The following is a 19,871-nucleotide window of genomic DNA, read 5'->3' on the forward strand; positions in this document are numbered from 1 at the left end:
TGGTTTTCACGAAGTTCAGTGATTTCTACTCACTGCTTAATACTTTTTACAGTTGGCTTGGAATAGGTTTTTCTAACGCCTGTTAAGTATAACTTGACATAGACAAAGGGCAATTTTCTGGCTTGGTCAAAGAGAACTCCTGGAAAGCGTCGATCGAACAAAAATGTTGGAGAACTGACGGCTATACGAAATGCGGGTTATGTACCCTGCGAGCAGTCGTTTCTCCACGCCGAATGCTACGCTACGAAAAGAGAGAAACGGCTGCGAGCGACCGTTTGCTTGTCTGATCGAGCTGCCGTCCAGCGCCATGGGCGAATAAATTAACAAGTTAGGGCTCTCGCGCATTGGCTTCACGTGCACGCTTATAATTGATGCCTCAACTCGAGCCTGCCGTAGCGGGTCTTTTCGTTGAAGAATAAGGAGCCCACGGACGTTGTACAAATACTCACGACATGTCAGTTCTATCCAGCCCCACACGAACTCGGGCCTAGTGCAGCACGTGTGACGCGTCATAATTTGTCCCGCGAGGGAAGAGGAAATGATCCCATTTGACGTTTTGACGTAGGAGTCAGTGGAAGCGCATGCTCGATGGAAAAAAAATTGTCTATAGTCATACCCGGAAATGAAATTCCACTACGTCGGTGATCCAGTTTCCATTCGTAGGATATCGTGGGATTAGATTAGCCAAAAACTGAAATTTTTACAAATTATCTCAATCGCCAGGAGTAATTGCTCAATTTTTTTCAGTCAAGGTTAATTGGTAACTGAACTTCATGGCGTCCAAATTATAATCATACCCGAAAATGAACTTCTACTTTAACGTCGGTGTTCCATCTCGATTACAGAAGCAAATGAACTCCACTCGGACGGGTCCTATTACCATTTAAATTTCTTGAGTTTCTTTAAAATTTAACAGTTATTTTACACGCCGCAGGTAAATGATTTTTTTTTCTCCGAAGACGGCAAACGAGGCCGTAAACTGCAGGATATCTGGCTCGAAATCGACTACTTTTGGTTGTTGTTAAAAGGGGGGCCGGAAATGAGGAACTAGCAAGCAAGGGAAGGCAAAACGAAAAATAGAAAAATAAAAAAAGGGTAGACGATATTGGAATTAGAATTGAGGCTAGGTTACAGTAAGATTTTGCTCACTTTTTTGTTATTAATATTTTCTCCTTCCCCGTTGGAATAATGTTCATGACTGCCGTTCTTTCTAGACCGGCACGCAAAGCCAGAAATTATTCAATTTACCTCTCTAAGAACCGAATGACAAAAGGCAGTCATAGGGTACTCAAACTTGGTCAATCGATAACCAAGGACTGCATCCATTGCCACTCACATCGAAGGTCTTTTAATTTTATGCGATATTTCCTGTATTGCCAGTCACACTATGTCTTGTAAAACAAATATCGACGACAACGACGACTGATTTTCAATGCCTTTTATTTCACTTGCTTTCTTCTTTCTTCTACAATATTTAGCGACTTAATAGAGCACCTTTATTCTAAAGAATCCCCTTGAACGATAACCGTTATTTCTTTTAACTAATTCTTCAACATTTCGTCATTAATCCACTTTAGCAGGTATTTCACTTTGGCATAAACGCCAAACTTTCCAGCGCTGGCACACCCATAACCCAATGCGGATCCAACGATCACACACACAAATACATTTTAAATGCCTTTATTTTCTTGTCTCTTACTATTCCTAAATCTTCTTCGTTATTTCCACTGATATTCTATGATATATAGATCCCCTTAGTGTTTCCTTAAATTCAGCCGTTATTCCTTTGGATTAGTTCTTCGCCATTTCGCTATTTAGCCAATTTAGCAGGTATTTCACTTTGGCATAAACGCCAAACTTTCCAGCGCTGGCACACCCATAACCCCAGCTGGTGGCGCCTTGTAGATAGTACCTTCCACCGGTTTCACACACCATCGGTCCTCCACTGTCTCCCTGGCAGGAGTCAATTCCTCCCTGGTCAAGGCCCGCGCAGATCATGGAGTCGTGAATTTTTCCAGGATAGGCTCTATCACAACGGGCTCTGCTTACAACGGGAACTGAAACCTGCTGAAGATAATCTGGAGTGGCGCCTCCTGAAGCAAGTCGACCCCAGCCTGTGATCCAGCATTTGGTGCCATCGGTAGGTGCTGCTACGGCGTGAGGAAGGCAAACCAGATTAACATACCTGAAAATACAAAAGACGGAACAAGCAGAGTTTTATAGACACTTCGGGTCCGAGTCACCATCCAAAAATGTTGTTTGCTTGAAAGCGGTTTTGTGATCGAACCCATTGTCCTTGACACAAAGTGCTACCAAATTCACTCCTTGAAAAAGAATCTAGTAATCACAACTACAAATGACAACAACAAGAAACACTTAGCTCTTTAATTTCTGAAAGTATTGTTGCAAGACAGTTCTATCGATCACTTTTAAATTGTACAGAGTCATCTCCAGCATCTCATAGATCAGCTGTAAAGTAAACTATAATTGTTCATATATTTTATTTTCGTAAAAGTCTAACTTTTGAAAACTAACGCGAGTTTGATCGAATCTGTCTGCGCCGCGTTAGAACATTCCCCAATCCACATATTCTTGAATCCTATTTACAATATCTAAAATGTGCATTTGATCCTCCAAACCAGATTTTTTTTTGGTAGAATATATAATATCTGTTAAACAAGAGAAAAAATTAACCGCAGGTTGATAATTACATGTACCTTAATCAATAAACATCCTAATCATTATGTTCATTCACGCGCATGGCAGACGCTTTATTTTTCACATTCTTTTTTGCTTTTTATGATTTATCATTGTATTTTACCTGTTCAGCTGAGCTGGCTTTTCCAATTTAAGTAACGCAATGTCATGGCCGTAGGTGGTTGGCTTGTGATATGATGGATGAGTGATAACTTTGCTCACTCTAAGATCCTGTTCATTGCCAACTGAGTTTAGACGTCTGTGGGCACCAAGTCTGAAAAAGGCATGGAATAAAACAAAAAATAAAAACAACTGATCATAACAGGGGTTTCAAAGAGAAAGCAGAGACGTCGCAAAGCCTTAGAAAGAAGAGAAAGGCAACCTTGGTATCAATCTTGGTATTCAGCTTTTAACTTGAAAACACAAGCGACCTTCAGATTCTACTATGCGTACTCACGAAATCGAGGGACGAGTACGACTTTGGAATTTCGAGCCAAATGCATCCCCCAAGATATAACTCTCTCAATTACTAAATAAGTAGCACACGATTATCTAAACGTTGGGGAAAAGATTGGTGCAATAAGTCTTATACGAGGCACAAGAATTTGATTTGAAAATTAGTCGAAACATCAGTTCAATCTTCTAATCGTCGACTCCAATCTGAAGGTACCTACAAACCACTTGAAGGAGACAGATTTGCCACAAGGATCGACAAGGATATGTCGGATGCTAAATACGATGAGACAGGGAGAGGATTCAGACTGAGTTCGTCAAAAGTTTGCCCTACTAATTACGAGATTAGTTACAACAACATTACCATAAAGGTTTATTTCATGAGCGCGCATACATTCAGAACTGCAAAAGTATGAATAGACGGCCTCGCTTTCAATTCGTTTCATAATAGGCCATTTGCACGATGACGTCATTTGACTACTAAGACCAGAATCTTTCAGGGTTTTGCTTTGTTGTGCAAATTAGGGGTCTTGTTATTTAAACCTCGTTGGGATTACCAAACTTGAATATGAAAGGAAAATCGAAAAGGATTCTGGTCATAATAGTAAAATGACGACATCGTGCAAATGGCCTATTAAAGAAATTTTTACAAAAATCAAAACGCGATGAAACGGACTTAATCTGCTACATCAACCTATAGTCGCAAGAGGACATCAGTTTTTTTTTGTATTTGAAATAATTATAAATATAAAATTTGTATCTGTTCGGTCATCCTAGTGGAACTTAAGTCTTTTCCAAATTCCAAGGGTTTTAGTATTATTTTCCAAGAAATTTTAGATGCAACTTAGCACATTTCGAAAGTGAAAATTTTTTTGATTCCTCTTTCCATCATGTTTCTGAATCCGAAAATTTTAGGGTTTCCTTTTTCCTACGAAAAATAGCCTAGCCTGGGGTATGAAATTTGAAAAACTAAATTTCAGAAAATCGTATGGAATTTATTAGATAAGCTTCGAAAATTATACATGAATGGAACGGTCTTCTAGAAATTTTTAGCTGTCCCCAAGTAATAGAAAAGTCTAGGCAATATTTGCCTCTCCGAACAGATATTTGACCGAAAAGAGTCGTTAGGTGTCCCTGGAGTATGATAGAAAACGAGCCTCGTCTACGATTTCGATGTTATTTATTACTAATACAGCCGGATTATCAAGTTCTTGTCTTGTCTGATATGAAACGCTTATGTCCTGCTTGATCTGAATTCAGAGAATGATAGCTTAATTTGTTTCACCTTATTACGATAGAGCTAGGTGATTTCCCTCTAACGCAGTGAGTTGCTGTTACCAACCACTGAGGATGCACTAGTGATCCTCCACAGTAGGGGAACCCGCCTGTCGTACGTAATTGAGCTTGCCATGGCCAGTCACCATGTTTAGCATTGGTACCTCCAACAATTCTGCTGGCCGGACGAACGCCGCAAGACCCTGGAAAGTTAAAACATGATTTAAATATTCTTCGGAACGAACTCTAGCGAAGAAAGAGCTACAATCGGTGACAAAATTAGTTGAAAAACTTTACCCTAAAAAGCCTCTCTAACATTTTGCCAAAGCTTTCCCTCCTCTACCCCCACCATGCAATGTTGTGTGGCTGTTCGGGCTGCCTGTATAGCTAGAAACAAAAAGCAACCCAACTTTGAATGGAAGGGAGGGGTGTGGATTGTTTTGTTCTCCGAAGATACTCATTTAAGGACACTGACTCAACAATTTTGTCGCCAATTGTATATTTTGGCGGCGGTTCTGTCCAAATCCGGCGATATATATTTAGTTTTTCAGTTCACTAGTCTTGGGGTTAGTAGCTAATTCTCTGGCGCCAGTTTCCTAATTAACGTAATGTGTGGCGTATCTTCTAACCACTGTCGTTCAGCCCAGTCAAACTCTTTATTTAAGTTGTTTTAGTACCTGACATTGTGGGGGAGGGCACGGGGTGGTAGCCCGGAAGAGTACGGGAGGCGGGAGAAGAAAGAGCAGGAGCATGGAAGTTTTGTTGGGAGAAATGGGGGGAATTACACAATAATACTTCACATTCTGAATCAAGAAAGGAATAAAGGGAGAAGAAAGGTGAGGAAGCCGAAAATGCAAGGTATGAGAGGCACGTTCTTTTGACCCCCTGTCCGCCGCCCTCCCGACATTACGGAGCTTTTTAAGCAACGACAACGAGAAAGGCAAAAAAGCAAAATAGTCTTAGATTGGCAAAAAAAAGCTTTACGCTTTTTGGTAAATTTCTTTGTCGTCACTCAAAAAAAGGTCCTAATTTCACTTTTTGTCGAGGACGTGAACACAAGCCAACGACTTTCTTTTTCTTTTCCGGAACTTTGATAGAGTCTCTTAGAATTCAACCTCACAACAAATTTGTAAACATATGACGAATTGAACGGGCGGGGATAAACTTTGAAGTAGCGCGAATTCTCTTTTTAAGTCACGTTTTCGTAGCAGTCGCCGTCGTTGTTGCTTAATCTCCCTATTAAAAGCCCGGGGGGGGGGGGGGGTACTGCCATATATGGGCTATATAGGTATGTGCCGCTGTGAAGGGTATGGTTTTCAAGCAGTTTACTCTAGGATAGGGTATATAAATCAGAGCGTTTGGCTCTAGCATAGGGTATCATTTTTCAGGAAACTGATCAGTTGGTTGAAGATTTTATGTAGACTAGGTACACAGCTACTCTAGGATAGGGGGATTTGGGGAGTTTACTCTAGTATAGGGCAGCAAAATTCAGCTGAACTAGCTCTGGTAAAGGTTAAGGGTTCCGGGCTCCCAGCGGCACATCCCCATTCAGAAATTCCTAAAGTGCCCCCCCCGGGATTAACAGTTACCTCTGACGCCAGGTTTTCAGCAACCGACCCCAGGAGAAGCCGGAAAGATTCACTCAGCACGGGTTTTAAATAAACTTGTTTTGGAATGTTCAAAGTACTTTCGCTCGTATTGAAAAACGTAGGGTTGGCATAGTACAACCAGCAGGCTTTATTTTAGCGCCCACGCTGAGGATCTTCAGCATATATCTTCAGTGTGAACTACAAATAAGGCATGTAGCGCTATTTTTTTAGCGCATAGCACGAGCTGTTTACAATCAAGAATAATAACTTATAAGAAAAATGATTCACCTACCTGCCGGAGGGGATGGAGGAGGTGGAGTTGCTATAATTGAAAACAAATTTCAAAAATGTTATTAATTATGTGCTGAAGAGCTGTCACTTCCAGAACGAAGTATAGCTCTGCCTTATGACACAGTTAATAACGAATAGCCAGTTAGACTATTTTAAATGAACTATGTAGACCTGCAAGTCCGCCCCCCCAAAAAAAAACAAATGAAAGGTACAAAGCACAGAGAAGCTTTTCGTCTTTGTGCTTATTGCTGTAGAATCCAAATTTTAAATTGGGCCGATCAGGATGGAAAGCCAGGTATCGCTCAGGGTTATGCGCAAGGAAATATCTATACGATTTTTTCAATTAAAGGTTTCCGAGTTCTTGACGACAAGACCGCACGGTCATGTGGATAGCTGAACACTTTTTTCGGTCAAAACATGCATCGTGGTACAAAAGTTCACAAACGGTTTCCTTTTTTTATTTTGAGAGAAGACGGTTGGTTTTTGCCGAGTTCGGTAACTTTTTATATAATTGCCCATATTGCTATACAGTGTCGTGGCGTAGCTTGAACTAGCTACATTCATATAAAACAAACAAACAAATACGGTCATACTGTATTGGTGTATGGTCCCCCTCGGGAGTTAAATAAAGACTGAGCAACTCCCTGATTCGTCTTCTTTAGGAGTCTAGTTCCAATTTTATTTAATGAGCCTTTCTCGACCCTGTTATATTTGAGTCCCCCGAGTCCTAAAACTGCCCCCCCCCCCCCCTTACCCCGAACCTCCGCCCAATAATTTTAATTTGTTCGTGAAGATAGTCAAAGAATGGCTTAAGATTGATAAAGAATGGTTTCTTTAACTGACATAACACATACTATACTACGAGTCGACAATCAGCAACACAACTGAAGAGATAAATACCGTAAACCCACCTGGAGTGGTTGGAGGTGGCGGAGTTGCTATAGAATAAATAAATGAATAAGTAAAAGAATGATTAAACTAGAAGCTGCTTATATATTTTCAGATCCCGATTGTGCATCAAGAAAGCATCAAATGAGTTCGCGCATTAAGTTTGTATCGTTTCAAATCAGTGTCAAATTTCTAGGAGTATATAGACACTAGTCTTACAATCGAACCCTTATAATAAGGGTTCTGAGGAGACCGTGTCGGTATTTACAATAGGGACTTTAAGATCCAACAACGCGGACGACAACGAGAACGTCAAAAAAACAATTGGTTTAATTAGCAAAACAACAACTTCGCAAGTGCATCACGCTTTTTTGTACATTTCTTTCCCGTTTCTGCACGACTACGACGTGAAAATGCCTAATTTCGCGTTTTATTGAGGACGTAAACAAGCAACGACAAAATTTTATTTCTCTTTCTGAGCTTGAATTTGGTCCCTTGAAATTCAGCTTTAGGAGGGATCGCCTACAATTGACAAAGTAAGTGGGTAGGAATAATCGCTAGAAAGACCGAAAGAACGCAAATTCACTTTATAAGCGACGTTCTTGTCGCCGTCGCGTCGTTGGATCTTAAAGTCCCTAATGTCACGGTCAGTATTCAGTGGGTCATGTTATTATTCATTTAGTTCTTGTCGCCGTCGCGTCGTTGGATCTTAAAGTCCCTAATGTCACGGTCAGTATTCAGTGGGTCATGTTATTATTTATTTATTTATGTTACTAGTAATGGCCATCGCTAAGTGCAAGCTAGTAAAAGAAACAATAAATTTTGCGGCGTCATTAATTATTTTCTCTTAGCAGCATAAACAGACAGTGTATTTGGGTAAAATATTTTGAACTCAATTCAACTGTATGACCGAAAATTACCTTGAAAATGGTGAACTAAACTGTTCTACTGCCTAAAGAATTTGACATACTTTACATATAGCATATTTTTCTTATATTCCCTGTTCTGCATTACGTCATAAAGGTTACCTTACACTACCTTATGTTACATGGCTTTGAGATTCATTCTGCCTTGGAACTTTCGCGCGCGGTTTTATTATGCTGCCGTCACGCAGCCTCGCGTCTGCGCGAGGCTGCTCGTTGGCAATTATTTATTTATTTTTATCTAAAAATGCACCTTTTTTGGAACAAAACCCTGAAGAAATAAAACAGGACATTATCGTCGTCAAACTAAACATATCAAAATTAAATAAAGCCGTTTTTCAGTGAACACTTCAATAACAGTACTGCATATTATTAAGTAATCATTTAACTTGTTGCCAAAAACAAACTGACGTCTACACTCATCTTCAGCGGGGCCACCGGCTCACCTTATCCCATTTACAATAGCATCGTGAACGGGCCGCTCACTAAAGATTCCTCGACGCCAAATTATAAGGTTTTGTATAGCAACCAATTTAAACTAGGTATTCGAGATGAATGTTTGAGAAATGTGTTATTTCACTAGGTCGAGTTATATTGCACATTATTATTCATTCAAAATATTGCTCCGTCTCTGATTGGCTAAAATCACAGGCATAATTCATTATGACCAGCAACTGTCGACCAAATTTGGAAGAATTTTGCCATATCAAACCGATGACGTCAAAACTGCAGCAAAGTTGCAGGTTATTGAACCGTTAACCGAGAAGACCTGGGACGAGTTTGAGTTGTTTTCGAAGTGAGTTATTGAGGAACATTTTACTCGTCTCAATGTTTTTGAACTTGGAATCATTTTGAGGGTGTCATTCACTTCGATCTGCATAATTCGTCATACCCTACTCAGCCTCATTCATTAATTGCTAATTATTGTTACTGATACTGCTGGTAAATCTCTCAATTGCGTCAGTTTAGCGAGTATCACGCATCCTAAAGTATCATTTCTTATTGTGAAAGATAGAAAGTGTTTTTTGTTTTTAGAAAAGACCCAACGCGGTATTTTGTTTGTGAACGCAAAAAGTGTTTATAATAACTAATTGCAGGTTTGAAATCTTTGCCAATTTTGACTCTTAAAAACACCTTTCAAACCGATATTCTCTTTTGGCGGAAACAAACTACAACAAGTTCTTTTCCTACGTGTTAGCTATATGCTATATATGGACAAAAAAAAATGTTGAAATAAATTGATTTTTAAACTGTGGTCAGGAAATCAGCATTTTGCTGGATTTTTTTTCTGACCTGTCATTCCTAAGTGGATTTCCTCCACCACTACACTAACCTCGACCACAAGCCCCAGGGGCCAGTGAGAAATCATCAATTGCTATGTCAGATCTAAAACCTTGCCCTCTTATTCCTTCGAATACAACCTGAAAGTAAGAAAAAATATATCATGTTAGGGTCATGTTCAGGAGCGGTCGAGAAAGTTGAGTAAAACATCAAGATTATTTTGTCAGTGGCATGGCAACCAGATCAATTAATTGATCTGCGAGAGAGACACTGACAAATTAGACTTAATTCCTCCTACCCAATTGTCCCCCATGGACGAGGAGCGAGGAGAAACGAGTGTTTTCGCAGGCTACTTTGGCGACAGAAGCAGCGAAATTAATTGCATTGCAATTCCCCTGACCCATTTATCGTGCCCATTTTGTTGCCAAATATTTAACACTGCATTCTTAAGGACCGTTTCCACATTCAGGAAAAAAAGTCTGTTTTCGCAAGCTATCGCCAGACAGTAGTTCAGCTCTTCGTTAATCATGCTACAGTAGCTATAATACATGAACTAATATATCGATTTAGCCAAGGGTAAATGCGAAGCTCCCGTTAACAAATTTATGATTTATTTCAAACCCTGAATAAGCTTGTAACACCATTGCAAAGAAATTCACCAGGAGTTGAGGCTGTGATCAGTTGAAAACTAGTAACTTGAATTGTGAGCGGATAACTTAAAAAAAACAACAACCACAACAACAACACGTAACCACGATGGATCGACACCTGAGCCGGCAATATGGCATGTCATTCTAGCCAGCGGATACCAAGTTTTGATAGCAGTCAACTAACCGCAACATAGATGTGCAATATCAGGTTGCACGCTCCCACACTAGCTAGAAAGTGTGAAATTTCAGGTTGGTTTCCCAGTGGTGCGGGAGGACGGGTGGATGGACGAGAAAAGGACGTACAGTTAACGTGCCTGCCAAAATTTCTAGGATAAATAGATAACCAATTTTTCTTAGCTGTGGGACTCTGTCAGCTCCGCTAAAAGTACACAGCAGGAAAAAAATGTATTTACCACTTTTTTCCCAGTGACTCCGCTGATCGTTTTCATCTTTTTTATCCATTTGTTACCTTGATCTCCAGACAGAGAAATGAGGACTTTTCCATTAACTATCACGTTAAGAACTCCCATGTTCGAACCGTACATGTGACAATAGAAAGAAAGGCACATGTCCCCGCTAAATTGCAGCTGAGGACTGATTAGGAAAGCGTTGTCCCCTTGTCTTCTAGGAGAAGAAGCCTCTGTGTACAGGTAATACCCTTTTGAGGAAAAAAACAGTGTGCAAGTAAGTGGTATATTTGAAGACTACTAGTAGCCTGGCACTTGATGTAACTGTCTGAACTCAGTTTTGACCCATCCTCAATGAGATTTCAGACAAATGGTAAATGCTGTCGTTTCTTTCTTTTTTTTTTTATATACTTAGACAGGAAATTAACTTTCCATTTGGAGATATTCCATTGGCTGTAAATTGTTATGGTAAGGAAAATAAGGGAAGGTTCCGCTAGTACAAGAACATGCATAACATGAAAGAGGTGTGTAGGTTCTCTTATAATTATGATCAGTAACCTCTGGAAAATCTAAGAACATGCATGACATGAAAGAGGTGTGTAGGTTCGCTTATAATTATGATCAGTAACCTCTGGAAAATCTAAGAACATGCATGACATGAAAGAGGTGTGTAGGACGGTTTGCTTATGATTCATTAGTGCACATTGTTATGCCGCAAAATGTAGTAATATCGACGGATGATGTAATAAAGTACTCAACGTAAAATGTAACGATTAACTCCTCTAACGCATAATGTTAGGCATACAGGCTGGTATACGAAGCCGGAGGTGTAGAGAAAAAGGCCGAGGAGGTTAAACATGTCCCGAAAGATATTGATCATCGTGATACGTGTATAATAGGTTTCGTTTATCGCTAGTCTCACGTAATCATTAGCGAGGCTTCGACCGCGTGACCCTGGAATAATCAGCAAAATTTCATTCGGGGAACCCGAGGTCCAATCCCTTGCATTTTTATACAGCTGTTTATATACCGTTTTTGACAGGAAAGGTGCCCCTTTCGTATACCTTTTATCGGAAAAATGTACACCTACACAAAAAAGTTTGGAACGCTGAATTCCTTCAATTAACTGCTGTAAATGCATAACTCACACTGAACCAGGAAGTTTTCTTGTCTTTTACACAGCCATAGAAGGCACCTGTTAGCCCTTAAATCAGAGGTCTTCTCACAACCCACAATGAGAGATTTTCCTTTCTTAAACATTAGCTGGTGAAATCCCTGCCCTTTTTTACACCTGAAGCCTGAAAATAGTACCCGTTTCGGGCGAAACCTAGTCCCCGTATTGGCCATTATAGGGAGTACTTCCCTCTCCGGCCGCATACTGCAGCAGGTCTTCATCAGGCGATAGTGTCGATTTACTGGGGTTAGATAAGTAAATAATAAGTTACCAAGTTTTTAAGACCTAACTATCAAGTGCAGAAGTATTCAGATATTCCAGACACAGCCTACTCTTGGAGACACAACGCGACACATTCAACGCGCTTGAGTGGAAGACTTTGAAAGTATCAAGGGAGGTTACACCCTGATGTAGCTCTCTTATTCTTATTATCCTTGACTTTAAACTGAGTCTGAGGTCTTATCATTTGCTGGTAATTTTGTAAGTTCCATAGTGAATGGGAACGCGTAGTTCATTGGAATTATTAACAAAAAGACAAAACCTGTACACCAGATAAACGTCCATTCATCTATAACACTGATATTTCCGAAGAGGTCAGTTCCAGCACTCTGTTGATATCATGTCACTAAAGAGTTATTATATACATTTTGTGTTCAAGGAGCTAGTTATACTCGTTGGAAAGTTGCTACATTGTTCGTTAAATACCTATTGCATTTTACGTCCAAGTTATCGCATTTCACATTTGGCATCACATTCTGCCGAGATAATTTTATTGCACTTTTGCACTAGTACTATAATTACATTTTGCGACGAAACATAAATAACAATTCTGTTAGTTTCACGAGTACAATCGCACCTCAACTAACAGCCATTTATTTTTTGTCCCGGCGGACAGTCCAAACATTGACTTTTGTTTAGACCGCTTTACAACGGGCAACGGCCACGTAAAGGCGCCACCCAACTGCCAAAATAACCTCTCTACAAGGGCAATCGAGAGAGTCACCTTATTCATGTGTCATATTACAACAGCCACTTTCTCCTGTCCCCAAAATTCCCTTTGTGAAGAGGTTCGACTGTATCTATAGCAGGTTATCCTAGAGCAACAACCCCTGTCCTTGTTTGCTCTCTCCCTTCAGTTTTGCTGGCCATGAGTATCAATCAAACTACATACCATTTTCAGAGGTATGATCTACGGATGGTCCGGTTTTATATGAAGGAGTCCGTCCACTTCTACGAGACCAATCAAATTTATCATCTGTCCTTTGCGTAAAGCCACAAAAGTCCTTGTCAAAGTTGCAGCTAAATGCTAAACAAATGGAAATTAAAGTTTAAATTATAATAGGTCTGCTATTGACCATTAGTCTGTTCATTCAAAAAGACTGCATATACTGACAAAGTTTGTTTGTTTGCTTGTTTGTTCTTTCACATGTTTTCTTGCGCTCTTACGGACTGCGACGAAAACTAGGTTCATGAATTCACAAACTGAGAAGAACGTTTGATTGAAGCTAATATTGAGCCATCTTGACTCCGAAAACGCTTGGTTAATAAAGGGTTTATCATATGGGTTTGTTTATCATATGGCCCAAACATTAAATTGAAAACAAGACGATCCGTCCCCCGAGTGGCTTATATATCCTGAATATATTCTATAAGAAAATCATGTTGCCAGCAGTCACAATGCAGAATTCGTCAATATGATAATGGTTTCTGCAAAAGGGCAAAAGTAAGCTGATTAGAGATCCTCACCTTTAACTGGTGTTGGTGTGGTAACAGGCTTGGCAGTTGAACCTACAAAAATGGTCTGAGTTAGTCATTGCAATTAGGAAAAGTTCCCTTCACCTTATCCTTTACGGTCACTTTCAGATTCAGAATACGAATCCCGCACAACAAAACCGACAAGAGTAAAACGCTGCTAATTTTTCAATTTTTTTAGTGAACATGTCCAAGGACGGATGCTTCAGGCTTGTAGTATCGTACAGAATTGGCTCATAAAGGTGAGGGGATCGCTCAGCGAGTGTAGCCCTGAAAACGTAGGACTTTTTAGTGGAAACGAATGAGCGAATTATAAATTTTTTTAAGTGAGCGAAGTGAGCTTCAATGCATGATGTCGCGCACAGCGACCGAGCGAGCGACGAAGTCTCGAGGTCGACCTGTTTCGCCTGAATGGATCTGAATTATATTTTAAATTCACGCGGGAAAACAATGATTGACATATGGCTGTATCGGTGGGGGGGGGGGGGGGGGGGAGGGGGTGAAATATCACTCACTGTCCTATTGGTCAATTTTCATGTCGTCACCGGTAGAATTTTTGATCAGCGAATTTCGCGTCCTTGAAAATGGCATAACCAACCAGGAAAAAAATAAAGGACTTTACGGAATTCTAGTTTAAGCTATGCATTGTATAGTAAAAAGTCTCAAATGAACGGACGTTACCTCCATTGCAACCTGTCGGTGGTGCAGGTGTTCCGGGAGGTGGCGGAGTACCACCTGAAATAAGCGCGAAAAATGTTACATCACGGAAAAATCAAAGAAATAACGCTACTTATAGATGCAATTAATCTAGCTTTGGAATTGCTTCCTTTAAAATGCATGCAGCGTGTTGCTTTGATTAGGGCGATTAGTCGTAGCAATGTTTTTCACTTGCTTGCCTCCAGGAGTACCACTTGACATTGTTTCTATCCCATCAACCCTAAGGCGCGTGCAAAAAAGGCGGGTATCATGAATAAGGTCTGTCTCAATAAAGAATCCCACGAGACGAAAAAGAAGATACTAAGCTACATATACTAAAAATTACATCACCTCCTCCCCCGCCTCCAAGGCCGGTATGAGTTTTTATCCAAGCTCGGAATTGAGTCACTCGTGCAAACACAGTGAACAACTGTTTGGCATCGCATCGTCCAGATCCCCAACTGACTGCTCCGTGAAGAGTGTACGTTTTCCCATCGGCATTTAGACACACATACGGGCCTCCACTGTCACCATGGCAACCACTTAAAATGGTATTTTCCACTCCGGCGCACAGCATTTGCAAGGTAAAAGCTATTGAAACTAAGAAAACACGAAAACAAAGAATACAGGATGAAAATTGAATATTTAAGAATAAACATGATGTGGTTGTATGGTGTCCGGCAGGCGATAGCCCCCCTTCCTCATCAAAAATAACTTATGATCATGATCACTGTAATGATAATGTCAATGATAGCGGAGCTCCGCGCGCGCGCGAGCGAAGCTCCATAGCTAAGAAAATTTGGTAATCCATCCATCCAAGAAATTCTGGTAACCCCGTTGCCGCCCGCCAGCCCGCCCGTCCCAGCCGTCCGACCCCACGACAGGAAAACAAGTGTGAATTGTCACACTTTCTAGGTAGTGTGGGAACCTGCAACCTGATCATATTGCACAAATCCATGTTGTGGAAAGTAGAAAGCTGTCAAGACAGGGTATCCGCTGACCGGATATCATATGACCGTATTGTGGGCTCAGCTTTCGATCCATCGAGGTTGCGCGTTTTCTGCTGACAAATTACTAGTTTTGATCGCAGGCTCAACTTTAAGTGGATTTCTTAGCAATGGTTACGAGTTTCATCGTTGTTTGAAGTAAATTGTAAATTTATCTACACGAGCTTCGCCTTTAGCCTTGGCTAAACTTATATATTATTGACAATGATAGTACTGACAATGATAAAGATGACGATAATGATAATGAGGACCTTGAAATAGAATAGAAAATAATAATAAAAATAAGAAAATAATAATGATGATGATGATGATGATAATTATGATGATGACGGTATCTCGAATGTAGCCATTATAGAAACTAAGTGTGCAACCATTGCCTTTTTCTCTTCTCCTCCTTTCTTCCTCCTCGCCCTTTCTTTTTCTTCTCCCTCGTTAGTGTGATTGCGGAGCTTATCGGGCCCAAAAAACCTGCCTTTTGACTCAAATGTTGACCAAATTTCTTTAAGCTGGTTTTCATAAAATTGGCTAGACATACATACATACTTCCATAAAACGGCTTTCCAGTTACGAGACAATTTAGCCAAAAAATTTGAAAGAAAAAGGAGAAAATAACAGTTATGTATAAAAAATTAATTACAAAATAATAATAGAAAAAAGAATCAGCTAGAATTAGCTATTAAATCCAAATTCATTCATTTATTTATTAGAAGGAAGTAGTTTAACAATTCGCCTTTAAAACTGAGTTAACTGAGTCAGTGATGATGACGACGACGAAGACGAAGAAGATTATGATGATGATGATGATGATGATGATTATGTCGATGATGATGATTCTTGGGTTACATACTTCCTGACGCCTGAATCCTCTGTTTGCATTTGGCGTTGTCGATGGGAGGCATCATTGCTTGTTGCAAAATGGGATGAGAACCTCCCGGATGTTTGATTTTCCCCCATCCTGATGACGTAAATGTAAATAAACAAATTAAAATCAAGATCGCAAAGTTGACGAATGAACTTATAAATTTTATCCAATTCAAGTTTCTCCTAAAGAAGTACTATGTTAGGCCTAGCTAAAACGTCGCATTTCAGTTTAAAAAATGAGGAAAATCTAATGCTCTCGATCATTTGAATTTGATTCGCAAATGTGAAATGCGACGTCATACAAATGGATATAAATTTTATCATGTGAGTCTTGACGGTTTCAAACAGAAATAGAATAAGGAAATCTCTATTTGAGATAAAACCATGGATTTCCATTATCAGGATATTAATAATTAGCATAGTCTGGAAATGCCCTGGAGTTTCGAAATGCAGAGCCATGCGTTTCACACTTAAGTTATAGAGGCGACGTTAAGAAGCATAACTCAAATGTTCAAGATTGAGGAAATTTATTTTAGTCACCCGAATGCCCTAAAGTGGGATCTCTCTACTTTTATGAAAATTGACTTTGAATTACTGTTTCAATTGAAGCCAGAATTCGCATCCTTTTTAACAATAATAAGCGAAAAGACGATTTTAGATGTCAACGAAGTGATATGACAATCGTCTACTTCGGTTTAAATTTTAGCAAGCCACCATTAGGATAACTACAAAAATAAAAGGTTTTCAGTGAAAGCAAAGAGTAGCAATAGAGAAAACATAATGGTTATGTTTAAGGTGGTAGCACTAATTCAGTGACGATTTCTAAAAAGCGGTTAGGCAAATACTAAAGCCTGAAATTACTGATACAGTTAACGTTAATTTTCTTTCAGGGCACTTCGCCTTATGTAAGCAAATCCAAGACAGTCTTGGATTCTAGATTCCACGCCGTGGATTCCTGATTCCAGGTACTGGATTCAGGTCTTTGTCATTGGAACTTGGATTCTGGATTTCAATGGTTAGTGGGACTCCGGATTGCTTGAGGTGTATTCCGGATTCCACAAGCAAATGTTTCCCGGATTCTGGGATCCGATTCCCTTAATTACAAGCCCCGAGAGACTTCTTATACACCCGGCTGCCAGCGGAGCCTCTCTTTCTCTTGCTTGATTTTGGGTTACTCGAGAAATACTCTGCATGAATGGAGTAAGATTTTTGCTGGGCATGCCCGGCATATTGCTAGGATATAGTTTCGAACCCGGGCCTAATAGCCGTGTGCTCGCTACAGCCAGCTCGGTTACGACCATCGGTTTATCATAAAAGGATGATCGCACTAAAAAAAGCCAGTTCGGCGGGAGAGAACAAGATTGGCTGGTCCCGAAAACTTTGCTGCGGCGACCTCAAAGGTTTGACGTGATTCAGGTAGAGCCTCTTGTTCTACTCCTCACTCAAGAAGACTAACGGGCTCTGTTCACGGGGTGCTTCTATCAGCAGTAGACTGAGGTTCAATTTAAAGCGTGGATGTGATCAATACATAACCTGTTATGTAGCATGTTGACCCTGTTGGAACATCGGAGTCGTGTGAAGGCAAACATACGGGGTTCACCCGCTCGGACAGCTTGGCTGGACTGGAAAGCTGAAGCAAGGCAATGTCACTGCTTAGTCGCGGTTTATTGTAATCGGGATGAGACATGACCTTCCTAACGCCAATTGTTTGCTCTGTTCCTTCATTTGCGTTGCGATTGTGATCTCCCACGACGACTTTATAACTGGAAGGGTTTCTAAAGTAGAGGACAATAGTTAAGTGTTGCTAAGTTAAGAAAGCGAACAAGCGAGCAGGAAAGTTAAAGCAAGTGAAAAAATGATTAAGAAGGAAAATAAATTAAAACTGATTGATAAAAAAAAATTGGGGGGAAAGGACGTGCATATTAGGTTTTGGCCTCTCATATGATGTTGATCCGACAGGGTTCATATAGGTTGGTAGAGACGTTGGTAGATATGGCCGGGTAGGCAAGTGCTTGACGTAAGCCAGCCTTCATGTGTTTGTATGATTCTGCATTGTTTTCTTTTTTTCTTTTTTTTTACCCAGAAAAAATGTTTTTTAAAATTAAAAGTGATTAACTTCACTGATTAACTGATTTCAAATCTCCTGTCAACAATATCCTTTGCAAGGAACATAGTTTGACATTGTTCTTGGAAATAACGCATTACGCGCGCGACCTACGTACAGAATCATCAGTTAACTAGCAGATAACAGACTAACTGCACGTTGTAATGATTTCCAAAATTATCTGTAGGATTTAAGACAATGGGAAGAACCGATAGTGAGTACAATGTATAAGTAAGTTAATTAAATACTTACGAACTTCCCGCTACACAGTGTGCGGCAGTCACAACCCAGGTGGAAGATATCAGCGAACCCCCGCAAATAAAGCGCCCAGACCGTTGGAGTTGGATCTATGGAGCCAAAAGCAAGCGTAAAAGAAAATATTTGAATCCTGCTGGTTCAGAGAGTACAAATTAGGATAACTTCATGTTATGTCTGTTATGCCAAGAGAATAATACAGTCAATTTTCAGTGAATAAACTAATAAAAAGAAAGGGCTTAGCACCTGCCACGGCCAAGCTCCTGGCTTGGCATCCTGGCCTCCGATGACACGTGACTGTTGAATAGGTGTACTTCCGCAGGGCAGCTGTTGCCCTAAAAGAAAAAAAAGTAAAGTTTTGCTGATGAGATTTTCTGGTAAAAACGACGATAAGACGATCTTTGCTGGGATTTTAGAGGCAGCACTGCATCGTTTTGGACGTTTCAATGGGAAAGCAGACTGCAGCTGGTTTTTCTGAAAAAGAAATACGTTACGAAAAATGCTGAAAATAGTCTTTCCTCCTAGGGGCCCTGTACGCATTCAGCGGCGGTAGATCTTGATTCGACTCGTCTCGACTCCACTGGTAAGTCTGGCTAGGGCCGTGTTTAACCCTTTATACCCTCTAAAGAGCTAAGGATGCATATCAGCTAGCCTAATGCTAGCACGGTAGTAAAAAATTTGCCCTCCAATGCTTCTGACGCCCCCTAGCTGAAAATGCTTTTATCAAAATGAATAGCAGTGCCTATGTGGTAATTTTTTTAAATGTTTTTCTCCTTCCTTTTTTAAGTTTAGTTTTTACTTTCTAATTTGTTTATTTATAATTTTTTGCTAGCGACATCATCATATCTATAGGAAATGTCCTAGTTCACAGTTGCTGTAGTTTTCCTTACAAACAATCGTTTCCTTTTTTGAAAAAAAAAAAAAAACGTCGCAGCAAAATAACCCTAATACATGTGCGAGTTATTTAGAAGAAGCTGTTATGAAGATCTGTTACCTATTTTTCAAGAAATGCCTTCATTTTTTGTGTGCTGGAATCAACGTAAGCTTGTGGTTTAATTTTTGTTACTACTCTCAAGGATTATTTAAAGAGTCACACGCCTTTTTGTCGACCATTTGGATTTGAGTTTTCCCTGGTTTAGCGGAGACAAAACTGGCGAGTTACAGGCGAAATACACGGAAACTGGAAGGAGATAAAACAGATAAAAGATGTTCCAAAGGAGTGAAAATCCTATATCCCGCCACAAGATAAAAAGATTTTATTTCTAAAACAAGTTTAGCAAACTTTATAGACTAGAGTCAGAAAAAAAGCCTTTATACAATATTTGAATACAGCAACCTTGGATTCAAAAGATGTTTTAAAGAGAAAAAGTTTCAAGAAAATCTTACCATTTGTACTCGCAGTACTTCCCAATAGAAACAACACCAAGAATATCATCTTGACGAAGAGCTGGGTCTATGCAAAAAGTTCTTTCTTCAGAGGCTACATTTATACCCGTGAGCCTAAAATTTAGCCTTCGCAAAGTTGAACAGTTCTTAATTGGCCAAAACAAAGGAATAATTGCTTGGCA

The 19,871-nt window shown here is 40.0% G+C and overlaps 1 protein-coding gene across 1 annotated transcript; it reads right to left on the reverse strand.

Annotated features, from left to right (window-relative positions):
• Nucleotides 1-1,664: 1,664 nt before the first annotated feature.
• LOC140935311 (transmembrane protease serine 9-like) lies at nucleotides 1,665-19,798 on the reverse strand. Its single transcript, XM_073384862.1, has 16 exons — nucleotides 19,690-19,798; nucleotides 18,550-18,638; nucleotides 18,301-18,395; nucleotides 17,478-17,719; nucleotides 15,931-16,038; nucleotides 14,428-14,676; nucleotides 14,062-14,115; nucleotides 13,375-13,416; nucleotides 12,800-12,934; nucleotides 10,461-10,705; nucleotides 9,450-9,537; nucleotides 7,217-7,243; nucleotides 6,307-6,336; nucleotides 4,436-4,628; nucleotides 2,822-2,971; nucleotides 1,665-2,185 (listed from the first exon to the last, which is right to left on the reverse strand). The coding sequence occupies exons 1-16, from the start codon at nucleotides 19,736-19,738 to the stop codon at nucleotides 1,792-1,794; spliced, it is 2,190 nt and encodes a 729-aa protein (XP_073240963.1). The 5' UTR covers nucleotides 19,739-19,798; the 3' UTR covers nucleotides 1,665-1,791.
• Nucleotides 19,799-19,871: the final 73 nt, after the last annotated feature.

Source organism: Porites lutea, chromosome 4 (genome assembly GCF_958299795.1).
Source record: "Porites lutea chromosome 4, jaPorLute2.1, whole genome shotgun sequence".
Lineage (NCBI taxonomy): Eukaryota > Metazoa > Cnidaria > Anthozoa > Scleractinia > Poritidae > Porites > Porites lutea.

What these genes read in the sequence shown, in the direction of transcription:
- LOC140935311 (XM_073384862.1), bottom strand. Translation starts at nt 19,738, where the DNA reads ATGATATTCTTGGTGTTGTTTCTATTGGGAAGTACTGCGAGTACAAAT. An exon ending in AAGTACTGCGAGTACAAATG is followed by an intron (nt 18,639 to 19,689) that starts GTAAGATTTTCT and finishes TTTTTCTTTTAG; the next exon opens with GGCAACAGCTGCCCTGCGGA. An exon ending in CCTAGCTCTATCGTAATAAG is followed by an intron (nt 2,972 to 4,435) that starts GTGAAACAAATT and finishes TGCCTTTTTCAG; the next exon opens with ACTTGGTGCCCACAGACGTC.